This window comes from Megachile rotundata, chromosome 9, assembly GCF_050947335.1.
Source record: "Megachile rotundata isolate GNS110a chromosome 9, iyMegRotu1, whole genome shotgun sequence".
Lineage (NCBI taxonomy): Eukaryota > Metazoa > Arthropoda > Insecta > Hymenoptera > Megachilidae > Megachile > Megachile rotundata.
In genome coordinates this window covers 14,559,687-14,571,727 of record NC_134991.1, presented here as the reverse complement: position 1 = coordinate 14,571,727, position 12,041 = coordinate 14,559,687, and the positions used below count along the sequence as shown (strand labels likewise).

General features: G+C 34.9%; 1 protein-coding gene across 2 annotated transcripts in view; it reads left to right on the top strand.

Annotated features, from left to right (window-relative positions):
- LOC100876541 (neuroligin-1) overlaps positions 1–12,041 on the top strand; it is a 78,871-nt gene that overhangs the window by 42,302 nt on the left and 24,528 nt on the right. For both annotated transcript variants that reach the window (XM_076535647.1, XM_076535646.1), the window contains one exon: positions 4,423–4,569. In XM_076535647.1, the coding sequence (XP_076391762.1) occupies positions 4,423–4,569 (147 nt within the window). The remainder of the gene's footprint in view (positions 1–4,422; positions 4,570–12,041) is intronic.

The window sequence follows — 12,041 nt, the reverse complement described above, 5'->3', positions numbered from 1 at the left end:
AACCTTCAAATGTATTTCTCTTGATATGAAATACACGAGCTAATGGAAACATTGACACGGACAGCAACGAAATTAATTTTCAGTATATTAAAACAAAGATGTTGTATGTTACATTCAGTGATACTTAGCTAGAAAATATAATTAAGCCTTCAAAATGAAGAGCATCAAAAAATTTACCGAAAGTCACATTTGATCTGTGGATGCGAAACTCGTCAAAGTGCAAAGTTAAGTAAAAGACAACCAAAAATAATAAACCAAAAATAAAGTCCAAGTGCCATTTGGCGCTCTCGCTACCAAATAAAATGATTAAAAAATCGATAGAAACAGTCATCTGAAAATAACACCGAACCTCCCGCACGTGACGCACTCCGCAAGCAGCAGTGCAAGTGGTACTCCTGTTTGTGGGTCAAATAGTCAATCCGTGACTTACAAAGAAGAAGTCGAACGAAGAACATCGACAGTGTAACAGCGAGACTCGATAGGATTCATTAACGCCCCTGTCCTCGTTGAAAGGAGGTTTAACCGCAAGCTAGAATCCATAGCACAGGTTCAGACCGAGGTCGAGTAGCTGCGGTTACCAATCGACCCCAGCAGTGGCCAACATTTCGACCCGGAACCATTTCATGTCCACTCCACGTTCAACCTCTTCGATCTGCTTAGATTTACTAGCCATTTGGCAGGGCTCTTCTTACATCGCCACATTTTGGAGCGTATAGTCGCTTGTTGGTAAATTGATTTACTTCAGGGTGGTTCTTATATTTCCGACCGCGTTGGATAGTAAATTGATCTGCTTGAATTTGAGGAGATGATTCATGGTTTACTCTCATTATGTTGCAATAGTGTATTGTGTGGTGCATGATGGGGAATTGATCTTCTGGTGTTTAACATTTGATGGGGCAGTTCACTCGCGTTATATTGCCATATAGTGATGTCGTGTTAGAGTGACGTCAAATTAGAGTGATGTCAAGTTATGAAATATGAGAGCTTGAAGTTTTGGGGATTTAGGAATTCGAGATATTGGGGAATTTGAAAAATGGAAAATTGAGGAGTTTGAAGCTGAAGAGTTGACAATTTAGAGATGTGGAAATTTGGAAATATTGAAAAATGGAAAATTGAGGAGTTTGAAGCTGAAGAGTTAATAACTTAGAGATATGGAAATTTGGAAATATTGAAAAATTTGAAAAATGGAAAATTGAGGAGTTTGAAGCTGAAGAGTTGACAATTTAGAGACGTGGAAATTTGGAAATATTGAAAAATTTGAAAAATGGAAAATTGAGGAGTTTGAAGCTGCAGAGTTGACAATTTAGAGATGTGGAAATTTGGAAATATTGAAAAATTTGAAAAATGGAAAATTGAGGAGTTTGAAGCTGAAGAGTTGACAATTTGGAGATGTGGAAATTTGGAAATATTGAAAAATTTGAAAAATGGAAAATTGAGGAGTTTGAAGCTGAAGAGTTAACAACTTAGAGATGTGGAAATTTGGAAATATTGAAAAATTTGAAAAATGGAAAATTGAAGAGTTTGAAGCTGAAGAGTTGACAACTTAGGAATATGTAAATTTGGAAGTTACGATATCCAGAAATTCCATCACATGTTCTCACACGTTGTCACATGTTGCAACGTCACGTGTTCTAACATCTCGCGTTCCTAAGAGGTTATGTTTCAACATCCAAATTTACTTAAACAGCTGTGAAATATAATAAAACCACTCTCAAAGATTATTTATAATTTTTCAAATTAAAATAATGAATACCTTTCTTGTCATAAAAATTTCTAGTGTGACCTTAAACAGCCCACTGTATATTTTACCTAAATGTGATCGTCAAAAAATAAAATCTCCACACCATTGTTTCCTCTTTCATAAATTATTTACAAAACGCTCCAACTGAACATTGTATTAAAAATATTATTAATAAATATGAAAGGTTCCTACATGGAAATTACCTTTCGTACACCAATTCAAATTACAGTTCACAAAAATGAAATATATGTACATATGTGAATGTACCGTGCAGAGATTGTTGTATGGTTATTCAATTATAACTGGTGCGTCGGAATTTAGTTGCTTTTGCATATTACATGTACACGTGTACAGGATGCAACGGCGATTACGATTGAATCGAATAGTGATATACGTTGCGGCAGTATCACGTGAATACCAATAGTCATCGCTATTGATGAATATCGATTTCTACGCCCACGCTGTTCCTTTATTGAATAGTTCCCTAACAAGATTGTGTTTGAAAATGTTCGTACGATACTCGGGGCATATTTGAAACTGAAAATGTTATTTCACCGATCTCCGATACATTGAAATTGATTTAACGAAAAGAACAAACAGTATTGACAATTTGATCAATTAAAGATTTTGCTTGTGTCTATATACTTTGTGTTGCGCGTTTCTTTTTAAATTTTATTAACTTTGTTATTTTGTTATTTTGTTAATATTCTTATTTTATCTTCTTGAAATTTTGGGGGGAAATTTATGTAATTGATTTAGTTTTACAACTCAATAATGTTTAGTCAAAAAATCCCTAGATCCAAATTCTCTAGATCCCACAATTCTCTAGATCCCACGATTCTCTAGATCCCAAAATTCTCTAGATCCCACAATCCCTAGATCCCATAATTTCAAGATTCCACAATCCCTAGATCCCACAATCCCTAGATACCAAAATCCTCTAGATCCCACAATCCCTAGATACCAAAATTCTCTAGATCCCACAATCCCTAGATCTCACAATCCCTAGATCCCACAATCCCTAGATCCCACAATCCCTAGATTCCACAATCCCTAGATCCCACAATCCCTAGATCCCACAACCCCTAGATCCCACAATTCCTAGATCCCAGAGTCCCTAGATCCCACAATCCCTAAATCCCACAATCCCTAGATCTCACAATCCCTAAATCCCACAATCCCGAGATCCCATAATCCCGAGATCCCATAATCCCCAAATCCCAAAATTCCTAGATCCCAAAATCCCCAAATCTCAAAACTCCCTAAATCCCACAATCCCTAGATCCCACAATCCCTAGATCCCACAACCCCCAAATCCCACAATCCCCAAATCCCACAATCCCCAAATCCCACAATCCCCAAATCCCACAATCCCCAAATCCCACAATCCCCAAATCCCACAATCCCCAAATCCCACAATCCCCAAATCCCACAATCCCCAAATCCCACAATCCCCAAATCCCACAATCCCCAAATCCCACAATCCCCAAATCCCACAATCCCCAAATCCCACAATCCCCAAATCCCACAATCCCCAAATCCCACAATCCCCAAATCCCACAATCCCCAAATCCCACAATCCCCAAATCCCACAATCCCCAAATCCCACAATCCCCAAATCCCACAATCCCCAAATCCCACAATCCCCAAATCCCACAATCCCCAAATCCCACAATCCCCAAATCCCACAATCCCCAAATCCCACAATCCCCAAATCCCACAATCCCCAAATCCCAAAATCCCTAAATCCCAAAACTCCCTAGATCTCACAATCTCTACATCCAAAAATCCCTTTCTCCCAAAAATCTCTATCTCCCTAAAATCCCTATATCCCCATATCTAATAAAAAAGATAATAATCGTAACAGTAGGTGACAACTTTGAAAATACAAAATTTACCCGATACCGTCTTCTTTCTGCTAAAATGATTTTAATTAAGCGAACCTAGTTTTCAGTTTATTCAGGGTGCACAAAACACTCGAACTTCCATTAAAATTTCTTTATGTCTTAACCTTTTCATCGGAAAGTTTCGTGTGGAACTCCACTGAAAGCGGTAGCTGTTTTTATTATTCATACAGGGCCTGCGATGGTTCAGTTGTTTTAGCACAGTCATTTCAGAAATTTTCTTGTTCGGCCTTTTTTTTTCATCGTTGAACTTTTAACGAGCTCCGCCCGAATCGTATTAGCCGCGCTCTCGCTGGTTTTATAAATGATTATAGATTTTTAATTCCGCCGTGTTCGACCGAGAAGATTTAATTAATAGAATCGAAACGTTACGACTAAATTCGTTCGATCGATTGCTGAATCGCGGATACATTCGAGGGTTAAAGGTTTTTCGATCGATTCATTTTCTTTCGGAATTCAAGAATTTTACATTTTTTCTTGCTTTGAGAATCAATATCGGGGAAAATTTATGGAAAGCTTTTTTATGAATTATTTACCGAGGTAAATTCTTTTGTGCAGCGAAACGGTAATTGAATAAAATTTGCAATGATCGAACAAATTTGCAACGAATACAGAATATTGTGTTTTTAGTTTAATTTTTTTTGGACCGAATAATAAAAGACGATTTTGCATATAACAGTATCAGTGAGCTAAAATAGTTTTGCAAATTTTTTGAAGTTAATCTTTTTTTAAACTGTTTGTTTTATAAATATTGAACATGGTTGTTTAATGTTTCAGGTAGTACCCCAGATCTGTTACCAGCTCTTCTTCTTATTCACGGTGATTCCTATTCGTGGGGTGCTGGGAATTCTTTCGACGGGACTGCATTGGCTGCTTATGGACGTCTTATCGTCGTTACCATTAATTTTCGCCTTGGTGTACTCGGTGAGTTAATTAATACTGCTTCATTTTATTTTAGAAGACTTACAGTTTTGAAGATTTATACATAGTGTGGTGCAATTGTATTTAATTATCAGAGGACATTTTGTTTATTGATAATGACACTTAATCACTGGTTTTTTATTTTAATTTTAATTTTAATTTTATTTGCAATTTCAATTTTAATTTTAATTTTATTTGCAATTTTAATTTTAATTTTAATTTTATTTGCAATTTTAATTTTAATTTTAATTTTATTTGCAATTTTAATTTTAATTTTATTTCTAATTTTTTTGTAATTTTAATTTTAATTTTATTTCTAATTTTATTTTTAATTCTAATTTTGTTAATTCTAATTTTATTTTTACTTCGACTTCGTATTCGAGTTCGATATTAAGTTCGAGTTCGATATCGATTTCGAGTTCGATATCGATTTGGAGTTCGAGTTCGAGTTCGATATCAATTTCGAGTTCGAGTTCGAGTTCGATATTGATATCGATATCGATTTCGAGTTCGAGTTCGAGTTCGAGTTCGATTTCGAGTTCGATATCGAGTTCGATATCGAGTTGGATGTCGAGTTCGATTTCGAGTTCGATTTCGAGTTCGACTTCGAGTTCGACTTCGATTTTGACTACAATTTCAGTTTCAATTTTGCCAACAACTTAACATAAAACAATACATTTAATTTATAAACAGCCACAATAAACAATATCAATTAAACTACCGCATCTTAAACAATGATCGAAAACTTCAATTTATTAAAATAGTAATCATTGCAATCATAATTGTACCACATTAAGAACATATTAAAATTAAATTTCGACCGATCCTCGCTCGAATAAAAGTCGGGCAGCAAAGCATTCCGCTTTTAAATAATACTCCAGAACTTCTCGCTTGTTACGATAAGATTTTTTTTACCTTTTTCTTCACCGCAAGCATAGCGTTCTCGGTTTCTTATTCTCTTCGGTCAGCAACTCGACTCGCTTCTTTCTCAACTTATATTAAATCCGTAACAATAATTTCAACTTCGAAGTCGGTCAACGGCCAGTATGTTTCTCGAACAGAAATTGCTAATCGATGCAGAACAAGTTCCCCGTTCTTTCTGCAGCGAAGAAAGAAAATGGAAGAGAGAGAGAAAAGTGGGAGCAGCTGTCCGGATTCTCGACAGGGAAAATAGCTTATCGAAAGTTCTTCCTTTTTATCTGTCACTTTTTCTTCAAAGCTATTTTCTCTTCGGTACCGTAGCTGCATTTTATTAACTATATTCTTACGCGGAAAGTTATGACAAATTTTTATCTTCGCATCCTTGTAAAAAGATTATGTCCGACGTGAACTTCTTTTACTGTTCCTTTATACATTCTTTCTTTACGAAAGAAATAATTATTAAAACGATATTTTGTTTCACATTTTATTAGAAATTACTCGAGAAGTATTTTAAAATGTCTTAGAAGATATTTTAGGGAACATAAATACCTTAGAAATGTTTTTCAAAGTACTTCAACAATTAATAACAAATATTATATTATTTACTGCATTGTAAGAAGACAATAAAACTTGCTAAAAAATTTCAATAACAGTCTGCTAACACAGTAAAAAATCGAAAGAGGAAAAATGCGATAAAAGAAGAGTTCTCGAGTTCATTTCGGTTTTTACATGGCCGCCCGTAGTTCTTTTATTTCGAAGCAGAAACAACAGGGAGGAAATATAATAAGAAGAGAATTGTTCGGTTCAATTTAGTTCTTACATGGTCGCAGGAAGTTTTTTGTTTTGAACTTGCGTCACTCGTTTATGAGAGAATGAGGATCCGTACTAGAGCACGGGATTAAACTTCTAATTATCCACGGTCAGTACATTCTAAGTGGTTTTTGCTAACCAGCTAAAAAGTTGCCTGCTCGTTCTTGTTCTTGAAAAAACAACCGGAGGATACGAGATCGCGGGAAGACTTTTTTGCTTGTTAACCGGCTAACCAGAATTTAGATACTCTACCCTTACGCCAGTCTTTTTTATTCGACCGTATCTGTGCCGATAATTCGAACTTTCGGATGTTGTACCTTGTTCGTTCGTTTCTTTTTATGGAAGTTCTTATTGAAGGATTTTTATATTTCTGTTATGAGTACTGTGTCGAAGAATTGAAGATTTGAAAAATTGAAGAATTGGAAAATGGAAGAATTGAAGAATTGAAAAATGGAAAAAAATGAAGAATTGAAGAATTGAAGAATTGAAGAATTGAAGAATTGAAGAATTGAAGAATTGAAAAATTGAAGCATTCCAAAATTGAAGCATTCCAAAATTGAAAAATTTAACGATTGAAAAATTGAACAATTGACAAGTTGAAAAATTAAAGATTGGAAGATTGAGAAATTGAAAGATTGAGGAATTGAAAGATTGAGGAATTGAAAGATTGAGAAATTGAAAGATTGAGAAATTGGAAGATTGAGAAATTGAAAGATTGAGAAATTGAAAAATTGGGAAATTGAAAGATTGAAAAATTGAAAGATTGAAAAACTGAAAAATTGAGAAATTGGAAGATTGAGAAATTGGAAGATTGAGAAACTGAAAGATTGAGAAATTGAAAGATTGAGAAATTGGAAGATTGAGAAATTGGAAGATTGAGAAATTGAAAAATTGGGAAATTGAAGGATTGAGAAATTGAAAGATTGAGAAACTGAAAGATTGAGAAACTGAAAGATTGAGAAACTGAAAGATTGAGAAATTGAAAGATTGAGAAATTGAAAGATTGGAAAACTGAAAAATTGAAAAATTGAAAAATTGAAAAATTGAAAAATTGAAATACTGAAAAATTGAAAAACTGAAAAATTGAAAAATTGAAAAATTGAAAAATTGAAAAATCGAAAAATTGAAAAATCGAAGAATCAAAAAATTGAAAAATTGAAAAATTGAAACTTCGTATTTCCCAGTTTCCACCCCGAAAATTAGTAATCAATCTATGCCATCTATCGAAAGCTTTAAAAATCCATAGTTATATTCATCAATTTGTGTCAATTAAATTCTATATTGATTCACATATATTTCAACGCGAATTAATGTTCGATACGAGTTCTGTTTATTAAATCAAATTTCCATCAATAATTGAAAGCTATCGCACGAACAGTATACACGCAATGTATCCACCGAAATAAAATCTCCCATATTTTTTCTTTCACTTTCTTCTTACCATATTTTTTTACCCTTTTGCATCACCGTTTCTCCGATTGCAGCGTTTTCATTTCTCCGCAGTTTTGTTTCTGTATTTTCCTGGCGTTCCCACATTCCCTTTATGTTTCTCACGTTTAGTTTCTCTCCTACATGCTGCTTTTTGTCGCACACATGTTTTTCCAGGACCAGGAACGGTTATGACGCTCATTTTTAATACCTTTAATTCTATCTGCAGTTTGCGGTGCAATTTTACTCCAACGTGATATGTCGGGCTGCTTTATGAACAGTTGAAAACACATTCGTATATTTAAACCGATGTTCTTTTTCATTTTTTGTCGTCTTTTTGGCAATGCAGGTATTCTTGAATTTTACAACGATTTAATATTTTAATTCAAGTCGTTTCTTGTTAAATCAAAACTATTGTTAATTACGTTGCAAACATTCTGAAATTTCTTTATGATCAAACGATCGATATTTCAGCACAACGGAAATTTCACAGAAGGTAATTAGAATGGGGATAATCGTATTTAAAATTTATTATATACAGCAGCGAAAAAGCAATTACTGAAGGGATATTCATAATTAAAACTCGTCAAAGCTGTTTCGAATTTTAAAACAAAAATTAAAATACTTTAAGAGGATATAATATCAATTGTTCTGGGAAAGGTAATTTATTGTTCAATTTCAGAAACAAAGTTGTAACACTTTTACTGCCACGTCACGAACATATGGGCTCTTACTGCTTATCCATAAAATTCGAATAGAAATCATCAAATCTAGATAACAAACCCTAATTTTCATTTTTAAATTGTCACAGTACAATCACATTAAATTACAATTGAAAACGACAGAGAATCGTCAGAATCTTTCATGTAGAAACTTTCGTCTGACCACCGGTTTAGTTGTAACGTTAGGTGTCACGTGCTAAAGCGAATTTTCATTAAAAATACACACGCGATGAGTGACACAGCGTATTAAGCTCGGACAGCAGTTACATAGTTGCTCTAATTCCCTAATCTGGAATCTCTCAAGCAAACTAAGTCCCTAATGCTCAGACATCCTCATCCTTCTCAACCTGGACAGCTTAACTGCCGGTTAATCGTCGTGTGAATATTTCACCAAGCAATTTTCCTCTCGAGTAACAGTCAAAGGGTCCAGTGTGTGGACTATATCCTTTGACCTCGCTTGTCTTTTGACAAGGGAGGTTTTTGTAAGTGGTACACGCGGATTTTTTTACAGTTCTGTTCCTTAGGCTAACTTTGTTGAATTTCATTAGAAATAATTTGCAAAAGAATTGCATATATGTTCCCAATGTACTCATGTAGCATATGTACTCATATGTACTCATATGGAGCTGAAGCAATATGACACATAATATTTTTATTGTAATAGAAGGCTTTATTTGCTCAATAAACTTGTATAGAATGTATGTACAAATAATTTACAAAAGAATTGTATACATATGTTCCTAGTGTACTCATATAATATATGCACTCATATGTACTCATATGTGCACTAAACTAATAGGAAGAGATGTAATATTTTTATTATAACAAAAGGCTTTATTTGCTCAATAAACTTGTATAGAATATATGTACAAATAATTTACAAAAGAATTGTATACATATGTTCCCAGTGTACTCATATAGCATATGCACTCATATGTGCTCATATGTGCACTAAAGTAATACGAAGAGATGTAATATTTTTCTTATAAGAATAGGCTTTATTTGTTCAATAAACTTGTATCGAATACATGTACAAATAATTTACAAAAGAATTGTGCACATATGTTCCCAGTGTACTCATATAGCATATGCACTCATATGTACTCATATGTGCACTAAACTTATATGAAGGGATGTAATATTTTTATTATAATAAAAGGCTTTATTTGCTCAATAAACTTGTATCGAATATATGTACAAATAATTTACAAAAGAATTGTGCACATATGTTCCCAGTGTACTCATATGCACTCATATGTACTCATATGATCACTAAAGTAATACGAAGAGACGCAATATTTTTATTATAACAAAAGGCTTTATTTGCTCAATAAACTTGTATCGTATACATATACAACCATCATAGCCCTTTTTCAAAAAAAAAAGTTCGTGAGAATAAATGGATTAATGAAATTATTGTTCGAGCACGACACTTTGACCAGATAATGAAAAAGCAGCAATAAAAAGAACGAGTCCACACACGCTCGTTCAGTAAGAGCTAATCAGAAACAGGAACGAGGGTCATCACAATGAAATGATTTTTGAATGATGGCTATCTAAGTTCCAGCGAACGTTTCGCTGTACAACAAACGTCGTGTCCCCTCGCTATCGGAGACAAAGGGCTGGATAACAGAGAGGAAAAAAAAGAGAAACTGGTCTGCTTCGAGGGAAATATTTGAACGGGCTAAACGACAAGTTGAATGACACTTGTAAAGGTATTCAACGCAGCAAATGAACCCTCGAGTACGAAATTAGATGGCGAACGCGGGGGTGGTAGTTTGAAAGGGATGATAGAGAGAAGATCTGTTGAAAGTTTCAACTCGATTCTACGACGGTCTTGTATTTCGGATACACGTAAATATAAGTCGTGCCAGTTTCCCTTGATGAGTTTGTTATTTCCTGAGGACTTTTATATCGAGTTTCCTCGCCGATAATGAGGTTATAAATTTCGAATAAATTGAAAACGCTAGGTTAATGAAGAGATTTCTTCCTTGACCTAATATTTTTACTTGCACTCGGTGATACGAGAGATTTTTACTTTATCGAACCTTTTTATGGTTATTTGTCAGGAAGAGTAGACTCTTTTCAACTTACAAATTCCAAAGCTCTCAAATTCCAGAGCTTTCAAATTCCAAAGCTCTCTAATTCCAAAGCTCTCAAATTCCAAAGCTCCCAAATTCCAAAGCTCTCAAATTCCAAAGTTTTCAAATTCCAAAGCTCTCAAATTCCAAAGCTTTCAAATTCCAAAGCTCTCAAATTCCAAAGCTCCCAAATTCCAAAGCTCCCAAATTCCAAAGCTCCCAAATTCCAAAGCTCTCAAATTCCAAAGCTCCCAAATTCCAAAGCTCCCAAATTTCAAAGCTTTCAAATTCCAAAGCTCCCAAATTCCAAAGCTCCCAAATTCCAAAGTTTTCAAATTCCAAAGCTCTCAAATTCCAAAGCTTTCAAATTCCAAAGCTCTCAAATTCCAAAGCTCCCAAATTCCAAAGCTCCCAAATTCCAAAGCTCCCAAATTCCAAAGCTCCCAAATTCCAAAGCTCCCAAATTCCAAAGCTCCCAAATTCCAAAGCTCTCAAATTCCAAAGCTCCCAAATTTCAAACCCCCCAAATTCCAAACCCCCAAATTCCAAACCCCCCAAATTCCAAACCCCCCAAATTCCAAACCCCCCAAATTCCAAAACTCCCAAATTCCAAAACCCCCAAATTCCAAAACCCCCAAATTCCAAATCCCCCAAATTCCACACCCCCCAAATTCCTAAATTCCTAAGCAGAATACAAACTACCACATAGCTAATAAACTAAATCACTCGTGTAACCCTCTAATTGCAAAAATAAAAAACACCATAAAATTTCCAACAGTAATTCGATGACCACTATAATTATCACGAAACGCAGTATCTAAACCCACCGAGTTAGTAAAATATTTCACAGGCAACTGTCAAAATGTTCATAGCTGAAAGACCTTTTTTGTCTGGCAAAATCGAGGAATGAAAGCTATCGTCGCGAGAACGATACTTCTACTGTGCGTGCAGAAATAAAGGCCCGAGGAACAAAGGGGCAAAGAAAACAAAGGAAATATAACGACAATAAAAACGGTCTGGCGATAAGGCGAGATTCAAACACGAAATGGGTTCCTCTGTGAGCCCTCGAAAGGCAGTTTTCGCTATTTACCATTTCAAAGCCCGTTCGAATTGCGCGCGACGCGATCACGATCATCCGTCTGAATTCTCGTTACGTCGAATGTATCCGAAGTGTCCTCGCGTGCAAACACTTGCCGGTCATGAAACACCGATGGAATTTTTAATTAAGGGAGCGTCGAAAAGTTATGCCTGAAAGGATTTTAAATATCTGCGACCCCCGAATAGAAATCTGTAGCATTCATTCCGTATTATGTGGACGGAACTTTTTCACTTTATGTACGAATGCACTCTGTCGACCGTCGCGTAAATTGAAATTCTCAGATGTTTAAGGACTGAGAATTTCTTGGATTGCATTATTTTTAGTGGTGTCTTGTGGAATTTCAATGAATAACTTCAAGATTTCTATGCATACTGTAAATTCTTTTTTTTATCTTTTTGAAAGATGAAAGGTTGC